This window comes from Phytophthora sojae (genome assembly GCF_000149755.1).
Source record: "Phytophthora sojae unplaced genomic scaffold PHYSOscaffold_7, whole genome shotgun sequence".
NCBI classification, from domain to species: domain Eukaryota; phylum Oomycota; class Peronosporomycetes; order Peronosporales; family Peronosporaceae; genus Phytophthora; species Phytophthora sojae.
The window spans coordinates 587,128-607,095 of NW_009258121.1; the positions used below are offsets into that span (position 1 = coordinate 587,128).

At 50.1% G+C, this 19,968-nt stretch overlaps 5 protein-coding genes across 5 annotated transcripts; 1 reads left to right on the forward strand and 4 right to left on the reverse strand.

Moving 5' to 3' along the window:
- Nucleotides 1–676: 676 nt before the first annotated feature.
- PHYSODRAFT_435237 (hypothetical protein) lies at nt 677–1,006 on the reverse strand (the record flags this gene model as incomplete). The annotated part of the gene is made up of 1 exon (XM_009533688.1): nt 677–1,006. A coding segment is annotated over one exon (330 nt), but the record flags the coding sequence as incomplete, so codon positions are not given.
- Nucleotides 1,007–1,666: 660 nt separating this feature from the next.
- On the reverse strand, nt 1,667–1,990 carry PHYSODRAFT_517965 (hypothetical protein; the record flags this gene model as incomplete). Its single annotated transcript, XM_009533689.1, has 1 exon — nt 1,667–1,990. A coding segment is annotated over one exon (324 nt), but the record flags the coding sequence as incomplete, so codon positions are not given.
- Nucleotides 1,991–13,770: 11,780 nt separating this feature from the next.
- On the reverse strand, nt 13,771–14,085 carry PHYSODRAFT_515931 (hypothetical protein; the record flags this gene model as incomplete). Its single annotated transcript, XM_009533690.1, has 1 exon — nt 13,771–14,085. A coding segment is annotated over one exon (315 nt), but the record flags the coding sequence as incomplete, so codon positions are not given.
- A 2,784-nt stretch (nt 14,086–16,869) lies between these two features.
- Nucleotides 16,870–17,130, reverse strand: PHYSODRAFT_433491 (hypothetical protein; the record flags this gene model as incomplete). The annotated part of the gene is made up of 1 exon (XM_009533691.1): nt 16,870–17,130. A coding segment is annotated over one exon (261 nt), but the record flags the coding sequence as incomplete, so codon positions are not given.
- A 1,231-nt stretch (nt 17,131–18,361) lies between these two features.
- On the forward strand, nt 18,362–18,670 carry PHYSODRAFT_515946 (hypothetical protein; the record flags this gene model as incomplete). Its single annotated transcript, XM_009533692.1, has 1 exon — nt 18,362–18,670. The coding sequence occupies one exon, from the start codon at nt 18,362–18,364 to the stop codon at nt 18,668–18,670; it is 309 nt and encodes a 102-aa protein (XP_009531987.1).
- Nucleotides 18,671–19,968: the final 1,298 nt, after the last annotated feature.

Genomic DNA, 19,968 nt, shown 5'->3' on the forward strand with positions numbered 1-19,968 from the left:
CTCGCCCATCGAAACGGACATTCTTTCGTCGGATTGGTTCTGGAGTTTGAACGACGGCCGTCTGACCGAAGATAGGAATCCCCGCCAGAGATGGTTTGGTTCCAAATATGCGCTCGTGCGGCGTAATGGATGACCCTCGCCTCGGAATCCGGTTTCTGATGTATGTAGCGTGCTGGAAAGCATCTTCCTAAAGATAATGAGGAAGGTGGCTGTTGATCAACATGGCGGCTGCCATTTCAGTCACTGTGCGTATAGCTCTTTCAGCAACCCCATTTTGACTGCTGCGACAGCGCGTGGTGTGCTGGTGGCGGAGGCCTTCATCTACCACCAGCTTGCGAAAGTCAGCTCCGATAAACTCTGTCCCGCCATCCGTCCGCACAGTTTTGATGCTCGCAGCAGGAACTTCCGCTTGTCTCTCGATGAACGTTAGAAACTCCGCTGTTTTCGCGCTGGCTTCGTCCTTGCTGCGCAGACCGTAAACTCGGATGCACTCGCGCCACACCACCACCATAAAGAATTCGCTTCCGTGGTACGATCGCTTCACTGGGCCACTCAGATCGACGTGGCATTCGCCACGAGCAGCCGCTTCACTCGAACTTCTCGTTGCAGGCGCAGTAGCCGTCGTGACCTTTGCCAATGCGCACAACCTGCACGCCGGAAGCTCTATCCCCTGAGAGATGACGACCCCACGCACTGCCTTCGTGGCGGCCAGTCTCCGGCAGTCTGCCATGTTCAGGTGGCCCAGACGACCGTGCCAGGTAGCAAGAGATACGTTTGTACGGAGCGCAGCCAACAGGGCCGAGCCAATTTCGCTTGGAATCAGGCCCGACTCAGGAGTGTAGACTTCATAGACCCCATTGGCTTCTCGCGCGCGAAGAACCTTGGTGCGCTTTTTGCCGTGTATGACACTCCATTCATTTTCGGCGACGCGGACGATGTAGCCACTGTGGACTAGTTGAGACACCGACAGAAGAGTAACAGACAGTGTGGGCACGTGATATACGTTCCGGATTGACAGCTCGCGAGTCTCTAGTTTGTTGCCGCACCGAACAACAGCGCGAACATTGAGAACTGTCCTGATCCGGACAACCCTTCCATCAGCGACGGTGACCGTTACGGGTGGGTCGATAGTTTGCAAGCACGTCAGGTCTTTTAGCCGGCCCGTCAGGAGGAACGACGCCCCCGAGTCAATTAGAACTCGTTCCCACCTGACGCCAGCGCTTCAGGCTCTGTCCTCGTTCAATGCAGAAGCCGCACTCCCTTGTAACCGTGCTGAAGTCTGGTCTCTTCCCTTCTTGTCGGGGCAGTCTAGCGCAAAGTGACCGGTCTGGTTACAGTTAAAGCAGCGGATATCTTCTCGGTTCTTGCGACTTGCGCTCTCCTAGTGGCGTGGGCGGTTTCCGGAGTGAGCCTTCTTGTGCTTCTGTTCTACTAGCATAGCTGCGGCGTTACCCGACTTCACTGCTGCCGTACCTGGTTCCACCCTCAGGCGCTTAAACCCCCCGGTCCCGACTGGGTGGCTCGTTGGCTTTGTAGGCAGGCGACCATCACTATCCGCCATGTAGGGGAGATGATCCACCAGTAGCTGCAGCTTTTGGGCCGCAGGTGTCGTGACTGCGAGACGTCCGCCGTATGACTTCAACTCGTCGGAGTACTTATAGTAGGCTCACTTGATGAACGAGTGGATCGCCTGCCGCGCGTTCGCTTCCACAGCCAAGCCTCCAGGGAGGGAGTCAGCCATGTTTAGCAAGCGCTGGGCATACTCTTGGCACGGTTCATGCCGACGCTTGGGCTCCAGCATAATCCGGCTCATGAGCTCTTGCTCGGGCAACTTGGACTTGTACTTTTCGATTAGCCGAGAGCCAGCGCGCAACAAGGTGAGGTCAGAATGCATCATGCGCAGCTCCGAATACCTGTCAACCGCGTTTCCAGTGAGCGATGCCGCGAAGATGCTACGGCACCGAACGTCACTCCAGCGATGACCATCTAGAATCTGCGCGTCCGACAGCTGATCCAAAAACTTGCGCTACCAGCGTCGGACGCCAAAGTCGAATGACCCAGGCGCCACAAACCCCGAGAACAACTTGACCGTAATGTTCTTCCTGCTGGGCTTGCCGCCCAGCGGAAGAGACGCCACGTCGGAGCCAGACACCAATAATTCGCCAGCTGCGCGGTCATTGGCTGGAAGTTCTGGGAACTGGAAAATAGCTCGGTCGCGTAGCGTGGGGGCTGGGAAGCTTTCTGGCGCCGCGTGACCTTGCTGGCCTTCGCCCATCCGGTCTCCGCTTTGGGTCTCGCCACGTGGCCGTACCGCTCGGTCGTTTTCGATCTCCCGGTCTCCGTGTACGCTTCCATCACGTGACCCGGGCTCTTCCTCGCGCGGGGCGGGAGGGGATCGGTGCGCTGACCGTCCCTGACGTCCTACCACGGCCCGGCGAGCTTGACGAAGCCTCGGCGTTGGGGTGACCTGCAGCGGGGGGTGGAGAGGAGCTTCCGAGGAATCTTGAGATCCCGTGAGCGCGGCGATGAAGGGGGGAACGACGTAGCGACATTTCCAGCTATAGGTAGAGGCCAAGACTCTTAATCTGTTGAGATCTGTGAGCTAGGAGGTAAAATCCAGAATGAATTAATGTTTTAGCCTGGGCCTCTGTCTACCTTCCGCGCGTGTGTGAGCAATCAATCTAGCCAGAAGCTGCTGCTTGCCCATGTATTACCCAACATAAACCCTATCGAGAACCACAAGAGCGCTGTCAAGCACTTTCTGGCGGGTCAGTGCCCGATCATCTGCGCGTACCAGAAGGAATGACCAACACGGAACGCTGTACAGGATCCCTAAGACCTTCTAAAATTGTCAAGCCGGATCGAGTGTTCCGTGATTAGTAGCCTCACCACCAGCATGCCCGCTATAAATACGTGCTAGTTGGAGCTTAATTTTGGTCAATTGGATTCATTTTTGTTGGGGGTAATATGATAATATTACTGAGAGTTTAGTATTAGCAAACAGCTGGTCTTAAAAATCCCCCAAAATAATCTAGGATTTTCGTTTGTTTGTTTGTTTGTTTGTTTGTTTGTATATTTGTTTGTTGTTGTGGGTGGGGGGGGGGTACAGTTAGTTTAGGGATGAAGGCAGTTCTCCAGGTACTCCGAACGATTCAGTCCAGTACAAGCACTACACAGCTGGCTAATATAGGAGTTAACACACAGCTCTCGCCACCTGGTGCTCGTCTGCATCGCTATCAGATCCACTTTCATCGCGCTCACATTGCGCCTACTCGCCAAACTCCGATGCAACGCTTTAAAGCCAACCAACCACTGACAAAACGTTAGCTGTATCCAACCATGACATTCCATCTAGCATTTTTATTGAGGATAATACTACCATGTTGGCGTCCTCGCCGCGTTTAAGTCGGACATAATCACACCACGCTTTGGTTGGGTAACGGCTCCAATCTTGAAGACGAGCATCATTATCAAACTCACTTGGCACATCGTCTAAATCCTAGGATCTGACTACAAAAGCGTCAGCTGAGTTTTGTTTACTATGTATCACAGGAAGGTGGCAACCCCGCGCTGAATAATACCCTCGGGTTATACTTTGCGAGGTCCTGCACAACCCATCAGGGTAGGATGACAATCCTTGAGCGCGGTGCTCGACCGGTGGGATACTCTCATTGAACCAGCGGTGATCAACGGCTTTGTCAGGTAAACACTTTAATTTTAGCCCCGCACTCGCAACAACCATGCGATGGTGGAACTGAAGATGTTTGTTGAAGAAAATAAACACGACCAACGCCACTGAACTTTCTCTCGAATGCCGTCCGTTATTACTGCCTACTTGTTCTCGCCCGTTGGTGCGCAGCGTGCATTCTTAATGCTATCAACCAAAACACCAAATTGCTTACAAACGTAGCTGTAGTCGCTCCACCTAATCGCGGCTCCGGTGAAGTTGAACGAACCCGAGCTTACGTGAAGCGAGTGTCATATATTCTTGTTAAGTGTCGCCAAAACCTGGTGAGGGACTGCAACCTCATGAGCGAGTCGTGCAGTGATGAACTTGTTGCCGCGGGTTCAGTGACTTGTTAGCTGCTTCATCTGGTTCCGTTACGCCTCATGTCGACGTGTTTCTATCGAAACATATTTCTTCCAGCGAAGCCCAACCATATATCGGTGCATGACTTCCAGGTTTTGTCGAAATATTTCAGCAAGAAACAGCAGGGCTTTCGTTGCGATCAATTGGGAACGAACATTCAATGCTGCGTTCGGCTAGACATCGAGAGTGGAAATGGACATAGTTGCAAGCCGTTTTGAGGGAAATGGTCTAGCGCGGATGGGGTTAACCCATCCTGATGGCTGCTCAATGCTCAATCCATGTTCAGCAATTAGAGTCCAACTAACGTTCAAATATATATTCAGCAAAATTTACTGTCTGAATAAACACTCTTCGGAGCTGTAGAACCCTCGGATACACTGACATAATGGTTGGCGTCGAGACGTACGTATTGTGTGTTTGCCTACTGCTACTCACACTGGACAAGCAACTTACTACGCCTTCGTGTGGCTCTTCGAAATTAGCACTGCAGATACGACTTCCGCCAGCCATATCTAACCTTACTTTTTTTATGCCGTTGCACAGCTTTGACGGTGTCGAGTCCGCATCATAACTTGAAGATTGAGTTCAAGTAAAACGGCCACCATTTGTAAGCAGACGCAGCATTTTTTCCTCAAAAAGTTTTGTACAGACATGTTATTTATTAGCCATACAAGTTTAGGTGCCTTTTTAAAAGAAAAACTCCATTTAACACTGGCTAATTGGGGAAACCTTACCGCAAATGGCCCGTTTTCGTGACACGGTCGATTTTGAGATTGTCAAATATTTTGCTAAGGAACGCAGGGCTTAATCCATCTTACAGTATATTTCGTGATACTCGAAATGAAGATAGTCCTGTGGTTAAGATCACCCTACAGCGCTAGCTATCGAAGGTTAAACACTTGCATTGGGCCGTTTGCGTAGCAAGGTGGCCTCAACTTTTGATTATGCAAATCCGATCGTTAGCCGATTGCGTCTGGTTGTGCCTAATGCAAGCGATATGATTGGCCCGTGAGGTTGCAATGTGGCGACAGCAAGAGTCAAGTTGCTTTTCCACTTAAAAGCCATTTCATCCGCCCATGTCTACCCACTGCATGACAGTTTAGCAGTTTAAATTATGTGTTTAGTAAGATCACATTCTATTCTGTAAGGGCATGGTTTGGGCTTTGATTTATGCTGGAAAGAATTTCTAAAATGCCAGGGGCCAAATTGGCTAAATCTACGCGAATGTAGTAAGCTGAAGGGCGGATATTACCCAACTGTAGACGCACACACATTGGCATACGAAGGCAACACCACTTGTTGTAGTCTCAAGTTAGTCACGGGCATGTCTAATAAGCGCAATGGCGGCATTAACCGCTTTTAAAGAAGTTTAAAAATGTAAATCCCGAAAAGCGGTAGGTTTTTTTCAGCCAGACAGTGTTAAAGCACCTTTAATCAAATGACGTAGCATTGCATTAAAATCGTTCTAAATACCTCGGATGTGACGCTGATTCAAAACCAGAGTTCTTCGGGAGGCGGAATCTCATTCTCGGATCACACATCCCCGGCTCGAAACCGAATGCCGAGATCCAAGATTGGGTGTAACGTGTGTCCCCTACTCTTGTAACGCCTTGTCCCGGTTTTTTTTCTTTGGGACCGGACATGCTTCTGCAGTATTAGCTGTCCAAAACCACTAATGCCTATAATATATGGCACGAGCACCCACACAGCCGGCCTCGAGCCAATTCAGAAGGGACAAGCGAAGGAGATAGAGCGGTCAAGCACATCGTTCCGGTTAGACGCCCGGGTGTGCTGGAGGATAAAAGACACATGGCTGGTCACATTTAAACGTTCGAAAAATGGCTGGATCGCTTTATCAAGTATTTTGCTGTTGTGTAAGGCTCACTGAACGCCATTATCGTTCAGGCTGTACAGCGTAGTTTAGGTAGGCTCAGACCCGGGAGGCAGGGGGGGTAGCTTATGAAAACCTGAAACTTACAATACTTATAAGCTCAGTTTGATGTGAGGCCTTATGCAATCCTTATAGGTATCTTCGGATGCCCCATTACCTCAACCTTCAAAAACGCGGGAATATGAATGCAAGCGCACACCGCAACTAGGAAGTGAAACAGGGTTGCCAATCCGGATGTACAATATGTTTCGAGACCTGACTTGACATGACGCTACAGCCGAGAAGTTTTCAAGGTTCTTAGATCAGGCGGTACTAAACACTTTCAGCGCAGCTCTGAACGGTACGCCCTGTCATGGGATCTTGGGAGGTACACTCTCTTGTTGGCGGCAGTACTTAGAGGAATTACCATCCTCGAACCACATCAGCGGCAGCTTGGGTGTCGAGGTAGCAACCACGGTACCGTAGCTCCATACCGATATATGTTTATAGTACAGGCATCAGCCTCAATCATGGATGCCAGTACGGGAGCATGAAGCGTTGATGCTGTTGGTCGAGATTTCGGATCTAGGGTAGGATCTAATGACGATTACTAGGTATGAATATCTACGATGTAAATCATTGCTAAATCTAGTGCAAATAAGCACTTCCGCACCGCTCAATTTTCAAGTATCTTTAAGGCTTAGGTTATCGCCTGTTGTTCTTCAACCCAGTCCACACCGTCTGTCGCAGCATGCATAGAACACCACTCAAGCATTACTGGAGCTGAATGACACCACCACTCATGGCATTGTGAGCATAGGCCACCGCGCGAGTAGCTTCACGCACGTGAGCCCATGAAGGTATGCAAAAAGCATTATGAGCTCCGTCGCTAGCCCGACCTCGGTAGAACAGCAAATGCTTGGGTAACGGAAGGCTAACCCGGCCGGACAAACAGTGACAAAACACATGCGACTGCCATTGAATGGCTTTTATCAAGAAGGCGGCGGGGGGAGGGGTATTAGTATTGAAAACGGTGTAAAACAGCTAGAAACATGGCGTCGAAGATTGTAATCGATGCATGTTCATTTTACTCAGATAAAGCCGGCCAGCAACTTTGAGCCAAAATTATTCTACTAAAAGAGTTAAAATTTACAAGAAACATATAAAATACACAATATGCTTTTGGATAGGACAGACTAAATAAATCAGTGGAACCGCTTTTTCTACTCGGACATGGAGATGATTTCTTGGAACCTCTTTTCTTTGTGGAAATAAATGGGTGGGGGAAAATCGGTCAATTGTATAACCAGACAGCGCGCTTAGGCAATGCCTAAACAGGGGTTCATTCTGGGATAGCAGTAACCCCGGAGGGAGGGAAGTGTTTCAGCTGAGAACGATTACGCACGGTACAATTGGGATAAGCTATGCATTAGCCATAAGGTACATACGGGGAGACAAAAGTACAATATACGGAAAGGTCACAAGATAGAATTATATTTTGCTAACGCATTTGCAATGCTGTGACGTATACCGTGATGACGAACAAGCAACTGCCCATCTATTCCGCCATAGCTGATACCGATGAAGCGCAGAGAATGCTTTGGACTAATAGTTCCGCCGCCTCTTCAATGCTGCCAAATTATGAACCCCACTCGTAGCACCCCGATCATCATATACTCCTTAACGTCGCTTGTGACCTTACAAACTTGAAACACCAGCTGAGTTCAAGTGCATCAAGCCCTGATGCGTGAAGGAGTGAGAGAAGCTTCCGGAACTCAGCGCGTACTGCCTATTTCTTACACCCGTTTAGTTGGCCTTTCCCTTTTCACGACTGACAGGCGCTCCAGAACTGATCGGGATCGCCGCTACGAACCGACCTAACGAACATTATAATCGTGTCATGAAATGCGATTACAAACTTTGTACTTTCCTAACATCGGACACGCTCATCGACCAGCTACTGCTCTGCGTGAGTACGGAGAGATGAGACCGTTCGTATCCCACCCAGCCCTGCCGCGTCCAAATATGCTGCTTGCCGTACGCGAACTGTTGAAGTCCAAGTCAATCGGAGAGGTGACGCCAATGAGTTACTCCATCAACGTCCTGACTGGTGATGCACAGACATCCACTTTTCGTCAACGCTGCATGTTATGTTCGACCAACTCAAGCGCGTGTACGATCTGCAAGTTCGCCGCACAAAGGAATCAGTTCCTGTGACGATGATGAGACTTTCTGCTACGGACGGACCAGTAGCCCTGGATGCCCACATGTACGGATGCCTAGTATTCCTTGAAGGTAGGCTGTTGCATCCACATTAGCAACAGACGCATGGGGTGACCTGTCGGAGCAATAGCTACTCGGTAACGGATAAATATGGTTCAGTACATTGCTTACGACGACGCCTTCTGCGGTCCCTACCCGTCCAAACGCCACCAAAAGTGCTCGAACAAGCCACATACCGCCCTAAATCTTGCCCAATCGCTTACCACCTAATCCAGTGGGCTCACCCCGTGCATCTCTGAGCAGTGTGATTTCACTCTAAAACGATTCCTGACACACTCTATTGTCCCTCCATATGTTATTAGACACCCGTGCATAGTGCATTATACAGAAGTATTCGGTCTGCCCTTTCCAGTGCATTTGATTATCTTAACGGTGGTTCCACAGACCACGTACACCGACGAAACCAACCAAATGAACTCATCTACTAAGCGGCTCCAGAAAATCGCGAGAACGCCATTGCTTAGCTGTGTGAGGTCATCATTTTAGCCCCGAGATCTCCGTCTTCGATGGATTTGAAGCCATCTTCAAGGATATATATTGCAAAACACGAAAACTACCATCGAATTGGGAGTCAAACACCCGTCAACGCAGTCTGACATTGATAAAATTGTGACATCATTGTTCCATCGCTTGCATTCACACTAAACTGGAATCGCCGTGGTGTCGGTCTACCCCTCCACGGAAAGCGCACCGTCCTCACAAGTATTATTGGCATGAGTGATAGAGAGAAAAACCTTCAGTCAGCAGTTAAAAATAATCTCATGTGGCTACTGGTCCTTCCATATTAAGAATGACGTCAAGCCTACGTACCGCACATACTTCGCTGGCAAGATATCGCGTGGTGGGGAGGGGTTGACTTGTACAGCCTAATTTAGCGAAGGTCTTGGCGCGCTCCTTCTGTAGCCTCATCTAGTTCGCCCACCGTATTTCGAAGCTCTCGATCATACCGAAGCGTTCAGGTGTTATCGCACCATTTTTGCTGCTGCATGTCGCGGTGGCCCTTTATGGGACTCTTCGTAGCACACGAGACACTTTTGGTTGAGTCGCAAACACCTAAACGTGTTTGTCAATCGAACGCTGGTGAATCTCCATCGTCGCTGCATCGATATCGTACTTGAAGAAAGCAACAGCCACCTGGTCTAGCTTGTCGAACAATGCCTGGGGATCGTTCAGTAAAACAATCACGAAGCTATGCCAAGAATAAGCTAGCGCATTAGGGCTTGATCGATTTACAGAATCGAATGTACTCCTCTTCTCTTGTAGCTTTAAGAAAATATCAATCCAGTAGCTTTTTTCGTCACGGACGATTCATTGCGGATGAAGTCCCACCAAGCATAGAGCTGTCAAACACCGTTGCAGCGATGTCATCCGGCGCGTAGCCAATCATTTTCGGGTTGAAGTCGTCGTTCCAATTGAATGGAGTTTCATGATGATAACGGTACTAGTGGTACTTTCTTGCGCGGAAATCGCAACCCATCACAAACGCGAACACACACCGCCTACCGTGGGTGGACTGTCCCGCACTTTTAGTCAGATTTTCTGAGCTTGAGTCGCAATACAGTTGCGTCCTACAGTAGAGGCTTCAGGGACGACGCGTAAGGTTAGGTTGGGGTGTCGTCTTGGATCGCGGTGCGACCGATTCCTTCAACGTAGTCGTTATCCTCTTGGACTTGCTTCTGTTCCTGGATCTGTTCTGTATACACTTGCTGCTCCAAATTGTCGGACTTGCCGACTTCAGCCATAGTCTCTATTTCCTTCAGCCCCATGTTACCCCCTTCTGCTGTTCCTTGATCGTTGCCACCCACATCAACGTCCAAGTTCAGATTCGCAGGTCTGCTATTCTCCTGCAAAGAATCGTCTTAAACCTTAGACTCCTCGCCCGTCGTGTTTGTCTGGGGCTTCCACGTCTATGCACAGACCCCCCCATCTCCAGACCACTCAAGCGAAAGTGTACTCGTAATTACTTTCGTAAAAACGTAAAATTTAGCATATCATCAAGTATATCTACCATGACGCAATGATATAGCTCAAGTGTATTGTTGTACGAAAAGATATAAGAAGGAAAATACGTAGAAGACAAAAATGCCGTCTTCACAGTGGGTACGCAGCAAATGCTACAAGTCGTGATGCTACCGTACCATCGCGAATTGGATGCTCGAATCTGCTCTCCGTGGTGCCCGTCGGCGTGCAACATAATGCTGGTGGTCCGACGAGGTGCTGCGACATCGTCATTCTTGCGGACGTCACACCTCGCGGCGAGCGCTCGAAGGGAACACATCCCAGTATCCTCCTCGATTGTCGTAAGGACTTTCACAGGACAGATTTTACACATATATCTTATGATTTTAGACCTCACAGGCTTACGCTGGCTGGCTGGCTAGTGGTGTGCGAGGTCGCCATGCTTTTGTTGCAGAGCGCAATGCGCGCTTTCAGGGGCACTGATTATGGCATTTATATTTATGATGACAGAATCGGTAAATAGATAATGCCGCTTGGAAATCTGCGCCATAAAAAAACGACATGAGGACCATCCATATATAAATAATGGTATTGTGTAAGTGCGCCAATTTACATTAGCTTAGTCACACAGACCATCTACAGTACCTACCAATAGCTTGCGTTCTGACGCAGAAGCAAATTTGTTCCAGCGTAACCGGATGCGGTCCGTTGCTCTCGTGCAAAAATGTGGTGCTGGCAACACTGAAGAACTGCTCGACGACAATGGAGGTCGACGTATAGTGCGAAGCCGATTATACTGCTGCTGGTGCTGAGCATGACGTCGGCGTTTCTTCAAACCATCTATGAAGAATCCTTGAGAGTCGTCGTCAGCCCGATGGCTCCGGTGTCGGACTCGCGGCGAACGGCCGAAGTAAGGCTTTATCAGCCCTAGTGAGTCGGTTGGTGTTGCCGCGCAGCACACGTACACACACAAGTCGGGGCTGTGGAAGATGTCCGATTTTGGCCCTGTTGTAGTACAGAATAGTCATTATGAGTATTCCAATTCGCAAAATCACATACCGTTAAGGGCTTACCGAGATAGTTCGCGTAGTTGGTTTGACGGCAATGTGTCCATCAAACCACTCGCACACTCTGCATCCTCTCCTTGAAGTGCCTTTGAGACCAACTCGACATTCTTTAGCTCTTTGGAAAGGGCACTGAGGCGGCAAATACGGATTGAGGTGGGGAGGTGATCCACAATGGTGTCGTGGACATCTAGGTGCTCCAGAAGCTTAAAATACCGATGCATCATGGTGAAAGTAGAGCTCCACCGGGTGTCCTGCTGAATTACGGGTGTATGAGTATAAACTTAAAATAATAAAAAACAATTTGACGTGAATTAGTATAAATTATAAATTAAAAGAGTAAGGAAAAATTAAAACCCTAAAATAAATAAATAGTACCGGAGTTTAGCAGATTGAGCCAGCGTTCGAAGCGTGGTCGTCAGGCTCTGCAATCTGAATATCCGCATCGTGGTCTTCCAGCTCTTTCTGCACCGCGCGATCAGTCGATGCGAGGCACGCCCGATAGCAGGAATGTGGAGAAGCACCAGTCTCAGAAACGGGTGAAGACAAGTGATTGGAAAATTGAGGGATCTGGACCTCGCCACAGATGCGGAAGAGTGACCGACGCAGACGGGCCCAGATGGATCGGGATCCGGACTCGGGTGGATCTGGATCTGCACCGATGGAGATCCAAGATCCAAGATCCAGGATCCAGATCTAAGATCCAGCGTGGATCTGGATCTACACCCAGGCGTAATCAGGAAGTTGTGGACATGACTCGACAGGCAAGCAGCTGACACGCAATGAAGGTAAAGAGAGCCCATAGAGTCGGTAGGTACAGATGTGATGATAGGAGCCACATGGTTATAGGACTTTGGGATCGGAACGAGCATAAATCAAAACCGAATTTGCCTTGTACTTCGCAAGTACTTCGCAAGCGCTTCCTCCCTCGTCTGGAAACGGGAACTACATTGGCCATACGGCGTAGAGAGGTTAGCGGTAGCAGATCTAGTGTTGGTTAACACTGGAGTAATATATTGGCCAGATCCAAAACCTTCCTAGTGAACTACCTTCAAGTGCAGATCCAAGATCCACCGGAGTTATCTGTTTGGCCGGTATGTCCTTCGCTTCTCAACTGTCAACGACACCGTCATTGGAGGCGGCAAACACGACCAAGGAAGACCTGCGAAGGCAACGTAAAAGACAACACCCCGAAAGGCAACACCCCTGAGGCGAGGCGGGTGAACGCCTGACCGCCGAGATGTATAGTTTAGCGCGCCCCGGGTGTAGACTCCCGAATGGGGTGCACCCAGAACAAACCCTCGCAGGAGATAGTACATCTAGATGTACACTCCAACCGGGGTGGCGTGTGGCCTTGTGAACAATCCCTGTGGGTTCGTTTGTCTTCGTAACCAGGGGTCTTCAACCGTGGATGAGTTATCTTGATATTTGTAGGTCGCCATGTAGCAGGGCAGAACGTAACCTTCCTGGACGTCGCCTCTGAAAGCCTTTAGACAACAAAACAATACAAACAGATACAGAGTTATATACAAACACGTAGCCCTTCCTTATTCTTTCGGACCATGAAAGGGTCGGTCACTACCCCAGTCAACTCTAGCCGGACTCCGGGATACTGGTCAATCCCGGTCGGCTTTGGCTCACGTGCACCATCCTCAAGTACTGAGGGAAACTTAATACAATCGAGTACTTCCTACCACCCAATAACTCTTAAATCAATACTTTCCACCCGGGGCTACTCCAACCGGGGTGACAAGGTAATCGGTAATATGAAATGCGGGGCCTTCCTGGTCTGGACGAGCTCAACCGCAACTAGGAAATGAAATGGGATGGACCCACCTCGGGTTGTCGCCCGGTACTCACCCCAACTTGGACTGGACTTGGTTGCGGGAGCTCGACCCAGATGTCACAGTTGCTGGGCCCTCACACGTAGACTTAGTCGGTCCCCTGGGAATGCACGTCCGGTAGGCTGCTCCAACTCACTTGCGCGATCCTTGGCAAAACGAACTCTGTTTATCTGTTATCTGTTGTCTCTCTGTCTGTCTGTCTGTCTGTCTGTCTGGCTATCTTCTCTTGATCTTTACATGCACTCCATCTTGACTTGTCCTCACTATGATCTTGTCGTCGTAATCGTTCGCGGCCCCTCGTAGCATAATTCCAGCAAGTATAACAATCACTGGGTACGCAAGTGAAGTTCAATGGGAGACTTCCAAAAATCGTCTATTCTAATGTACCAAATTGCTCCCATCTGCTGAACCATGTGTGTACTAACCTTGGACTAACGGATGCTCAGACGCAAAAGGCGTCTGATCAAGTACCGTCCTTGGTACTGACCAAAGCCTCCGATTTGCCTTGACTTCACAGACTGATCGAAGACGAAGATGTTGCTCTGTACGATAAAGCCGTCCCCACTCCGCAATTGTTTTGCCAAGACAGCCGTACTACACCAGCTATGACGAAGGCAGCAAAAAAGAAGACAAAGGGCAAGAACTTCACCAAGTCCGAAGTCACATGTGCGTGTACGCTGGCACTACTGAGAGCTCCACAGCAGCAGTGTATGTGTGTAGCAAGCATGCTAGTACGTTATTCTTCGACACGAACCGCCGTGGACGGCCCCTTCGTGAAGGCCCGGACTTGACAACGTAGTGTCGTGAGAACACCTCGAGCAACATGCCATAGGTATGGGGAAGGAGAGAGACGGTATTGATGAACGACTTCTCGCACCGCGACTTGTACATGAACGTCCACGCACAAACTGCGTTAGAGGTTAGAGCAGCAGTCGTTATGTAGTTGCGCTCCCGTATGAGCATGCGCATCCTTATTTAGCACACCAGCTTCTTCAGTAGTGCGTGTTGCCTCCTTCGCTGTTGCTGGCGTTGGACTGAAAGCGATGCGCTAACGCGAGCAAGGAGGCGGCCAGTGGGGACGGACACGATTCGGTGCGAGAGCCGACGTAAAGGCAGAGATTTCTGAAATAAACTCGGGTTTTTGGTGGCAGTCGGATGACCAAAGGAGGACTATACCGGTGCCAAGTGGTGAACTATATCGTTCCTAATCTGGGTTTGGTACAACATATAGGCGAATTTTGGAAGCCTCCCAATGTTCCACGGAATCCGAACAGATCTTGGCTGGTCGGCTTGGTCGGTCGGAAACATCTTGGACTTGTATACTGCATATTCACATCTGGGGTGGTCTCTTGGTATCTTTATCCAGGATTCAGGATTATCTCCAAACAGGATCACCTCCACTTGGGCTTCACATCTGGGATGTCTTGGACAGCTTCACGGTTTCTGGGTCTTCACTTGATCCGGTCGGGCTCCACTTGTGTTGTACAGGGCCCCAAGAGCAGGCGGCCTCCAATCGGAGGCGCTATTACGCTCCCATGGGCTTTGCCTCTCGTTCGGTACTTGGCTCCAGCCGGGGTCCGCTCTTGGGGACATCTCCATCCGGGGTCACCAAACCTTGTACACTGCCAACGGGAGTCCGGCCAGGATCCGCTTCTCCCATACGCCACGTGTCGCAATCTCCCTCTCCCATAGTGAGCCTCTGAGCCAACCAATCACAAGCGCGGCTCGGGGAATCCCGGAAAATCTCCAATTCCATCGTGTCACCCCGGCCGGATCCAGATACATCCAAGTACAAGATTGCTGGATTTGGAGTAGTACCGCGAGCAGAGTGAAGATTTCCGCGCTGCTCCACCCCCATCGCCGCGTCTCGCCCAGACTGTTCCGTCTTCTACGCTCGGACGCTTCAGCAACCACCAGAGAAGTAGATCCAGCCCTACCGACGGGTACACAAGGTGACCAGTTCAGCACACAGATCACGGATCATCGGGGAACCCCCTCCGTAAGTCCGTGTTCAGGCGCAGTTGGGAAGTTGATCGGCGATCTTGTAAATTTTGCTGATCCCGCTACACCACAAAAACACCGACCAAAGTCGCAAGGCGCTTGTTCACACGGTGGTTGTCGCCCACAACGTAGACAAACTGGTCCAGCTGCTTACTAAAGCCCCGCGAGAGCATGTTGGCAAGAAAGTCTCTGTGTGCCACAGCAGAGCGATCATCGTCTTCCTCTAAGAGGAGAGAGGCCATTCATAGCAGTGGGGCATTACCTGGTCAGTGATCTCGTAGCGAGCAAAGGCGGTAGCCTTGTCCTCGCCCAAGTGGGTCCACCCATTCAGAATCAGGCCGAACTGCGCTGGCGTTTTTGCAGCAATCGACCTCTCGACCGCCCGTGAGACCCCCTCCTGTACCACACGCAGTGTCTCGATATAGACAGGATCCAAGTTCGTGTAGATATAGATAAACAGAGTGAACGTTGGGCGCGGCGGGCGGGACACAAAGACCATGGTTGGGAAGCTGAGTTGCTGAGGTATCGGCCACTGGGGGCTCTACAACATGCACAAATGACAATAACAGGCATTTGAACACCCTTAGAGAACGCCACCAACCATTATAACGATTGTTTTTGAAAGACCAATATATTCAGATAAAAGCGATGATATTTAGTAAGATTACACTTCAAAATATGATATAAAGTAGATTTTTTTTGTACTCAGAAATTATGGCATTGGGTAGATTCGATGCATAAATTATGATGTGTGATAGGCCCTGAGTCCACAATACATTAATTTATGATATGATGGTTCATTTTTTAAGGCAATGTCATTTTCGGTGGCCCTGGAGCGCGTGTACCAGAAGACTAAACAGTGGTGTTTAGCCTCAATCATTTTCGTCCTTAACTTACGGACGGAAATTCGATGAAGTACGATACATGTATCGGGGTGTTAGCCTTAAAGCAGAAAAAGACTCCATCCTCGCTCAGCATGTGATTGCATCTCTCGCCCGTCAAGAGGATGCAGTGAAGCAGCATAGAGCAGCAATTCATGAGATCATTTGCATCCATAAAGGTGAAAACTAGTGCAATTTGTTTATGGATGAAATAGACTAGCTAGCTCGTCGCATTTAATCCTACAAATGTCACGCCCGTCGGTAGACGGCTCCATTTCCAACATACTACTTGGGTCATCGCGCTCGTTGCGATCCACTGTATCATCTTCAAGCTCGATCAGGGTGTTTGTGCAAAATCATACACGCCAGAATGCACCTCGTGCAGTTGGTCGTAGACGTTTGTTCTAGTTGCCTCCTAATGAGCCGGAACCGCTGCTTCAGCATCCCAAACGCGCACTGGATTGCCATACGTGCCGCGCTGTGGGCATAGTTGTAATGCGCTTGACAGCGAGAAAGCCGACCGCCTTCTTCTCGAGGAATATATGGCGTGAGCAATTCGCAATTCCGTGTGTAACCGGCGTCGGCAAGAAAAGGTGCACCAGAAGGAAGTACATTTTGCACCGATGTGCCCAGTTTCAAAGCTTTCCACGTCTTCTTGCCACTGTACGACCCAGGACGCATATCGAAGTCCATGAAAGGGCGGTGCGAGTCACACAAAACTTGCGAATTAATTGCAGGTACTCCGCTGGGCGAGCAATTTAGCCGTCCACCGCCCCAGACACATACGGAAATCATCGCACAGCAGCGAACTCAACCATAATATCTCTCCATTCTTCAGTACTTGACGGCGTCGAATATGGTCTCCAGCACGACCACAAATTACTCGAAGCATCTCGTTGATAGTATACACTGCATACGGCTTCGAAATGCCCAAAACGAGCCCTGCCTCCTTCATACTACCCGATGACGCTAGATACAAAAGCAGCAAACCCATTTTCTTTTCAAAAGAATGCTCCCGGCCTTGAAGTAGTTCTAGAGTTGCACGAGGGCGGAAAACTTCACCGATTCGCTTGAAATTGCGCTGAGAGCATCGCAAGTTCTCGTGGAACCATGCATCATAGCGAGTAGATGTCAGGAGCTTGTCAAAATCTAGCTTGGTCACTGTGAGTTCGTTCGTATAGTCCACCTTGCCATTGTCCGAAGGCGTGTTGTAGCTACAGCAGTCCCCGCTGCTAGCATCGCGTGCAGCAGTACAATCGCGGTTGTGTCGTCGTCCTCGTCTACTTGCTCCACGCCAATCGCACACTTGCTTCTATCTGCCTCTATAAACGATTTATATCGGAGAATAAACTCACATATATATTCCCCCAGGGGTGAGAATAAAGGAGGCGTCTGGGAATAAACGTCTGACCAATCAAAACAGTTCGAATTTATCCCCAGACCCAGACACCGACGGAGAAACCAGGGCCTAATTTGGGACCGGTTGGGGTTAGACGGACACTATCAACGCGAAGAGCGGTTTGGAGTGGTGTGCCGCATAGATGATGAGGGTTGGTACATATGCGTCTGCGCGCACCAGACAAAGTGGCTCACATCGGGTGTCAGTCTACAATGAGCCTGGCTTACTGGAGGACCCAACTACGCCCTTTTCCTCGGTCGAGCACACATTGGTCACTGCGAGCACGTACATGATCGTCGGGAACGAGTGAGTGGTACGGACAAAATTATGGGCGGGAGCACCCACACAAAAAGGAGGCGTAGCCACCAAACATAAATACGCTACCACGCACATAAAAGTTTCAACACTTTGACATTGCTGCAATGAGGGACGGGGACGAACATGGTGATGGAGAAGAACGGTTGCAGCTGGAATCATCCAAGTCTGAAGCTGAGACCGAACCTACGGAACCTTCACGTTGTCCGTGGACAAATGTTACAGAGCTACTGCGTCTGGAGCATTAGAGGCTTTTCGAGAGTCCCTACCGACTAATGACATTGATAAATGTACTCAAGTTGGTTGCACTATCGATCACTTAATTGATAGAGACTACAGCCTCGCATGGGCCGACCACAAAATGCAGTCACGAATGATCCTCTGTCGTTCTGAGAGATGCGGACAACAGGAAGCGGCTGGTTCACCGGCCTGTTCATGCCGTTGCAATTGCAAATCCTGCCTGACCACTATTCGTTCCTGTGAGGTGTTCCAGCAGGGAGAGCACATCATGGACAGAGATGCTCCCCCTACTCCAAAAATGCAGCAGCTTACCGGTAAAATGAAGGACTTATTGCAACGAGCCGGGATAGTGGAGAGAAAAACTACAGCTACCAAAGTTGTACGCATGCTTGCTGCATTTGTGCACCACCTCAAAATGGCAGGGCCAGCTCCTACAGATCAACAGGTCGCCGATTTCGTGAAAACCTATAGGCGTGACCGGCCTAAATACTCTATGAAGCCAATGATTGAGCTCTGCGATGCTCATTTGTATGACGACAAGGTGATTTTGTGTGATAGCGAGGGCGACGCACGTCCTGGAGCGGCTAGAAGCAATGGTTCCAAGGTGTATCGGCTCCGAGTCGGGATGACCTGTGTTCGTCTAGTGCGAGACTATGCATCCGTGCTTTATTTATACCTTTATATCATTTTTGTTGAATATATGTTAATTTTAATTATTAAATAGACTAGATCCGACTGCACGACCATGTTCCACCTGGACAGTACCCACAGCAGTGATAAATGGGTACTTAGTGCTCGCTTTTGCATATTCGGTTCGCAGCGGTTCTACCTGGCTGCTTACTTCTGTACCTCGTAAAAGCGCGCTGTTGATATCGGCTGGGGCATCCGCAGCATTAAGGGGATTTGCATGGATGCTTGTGCGGTGGAATCCTCCCCGCACATCGTTAGGATGGACGGTAATAAGGCACAATTTAACGTGTGCTCTGCAGAATTGCGACGCTCAATCGTACTGATGTGCTGGTTCCACGTCTTGCAGAATGCTTGGAAACATGCCGATGAAAAGAGAGTTGGGATTGACGAAATTCGCGCCATTTTTGCAGAGTTGTATTGTAACGGGCCAGTTGTGTGTCCGTTACTAGCGTACACGTAGCGGTGAGGAAGCTTAGTTTAGACTCGGATTTAGTGAGACCAAGCAGACAGTCTTGGGTAAAATCAACTCTGTTTTATGTTAGGACCAGGGCGGCTACTCCTGGTCTCATCTGAGCCACTCAAATGCATGTCAACGCCTGATTGGCTGAAATGGTCCTCCACTTCAGCCAATCCCGATGACCGTCAGTACACGCTACCAGTGTACTGACTTAACTACTTTATGTACTGTCAATCTACCTACTTATATAAGGGGGCCCATTACATCACCACCCCCTCTCAAAGTTGCGCTTACGCAACATAAGCGCAAAAATCGCATTTTCGCAAAACACCCGAAGAACACCGGAGAAGACCCAGGCACCGGATAAGCGGCGCTCGTACTCCCGAGCGACACACGACGATGCAGGCGCAGCAAGTTGGTACCGACGAAGCCTCTTCATTAGCGCACCCGCCGATGCAGCACGCGGAGGCTGACGCGCCTCTGGGACCTGGCACGTTCCGCGCGGCACAGCTGGATGGCGACCTGGCGCCGTGGGACTTGTACGACTTGTCGGGCGCGCTGCATCCGGACACGCTGGACGTCATGAAGGACCACTTCCGCCGCTTCCGCGCGGCGCGCCAGAAGGGGATCGAGGGATAGGCACTGCGGCAGTCGTGGTGCGAGCATTTGGCGCTGGAACAAGGAGACCCGCGAGGGGCGCGGCCTCGAGACTTGGCTTGCGCATCGCGAGGAGATGCTTTGAGATCATTCGCTGAGGGAACTTCGGCGCAGCATCTGCGAGGATGCGTGGAAAGATGATCGCATGTGCTACGTGAGGGTGCGTGAAGGGTGCAGTGCGAGTGGGATCGCTCGGCCGACAAACGCCCAGTGGGAGG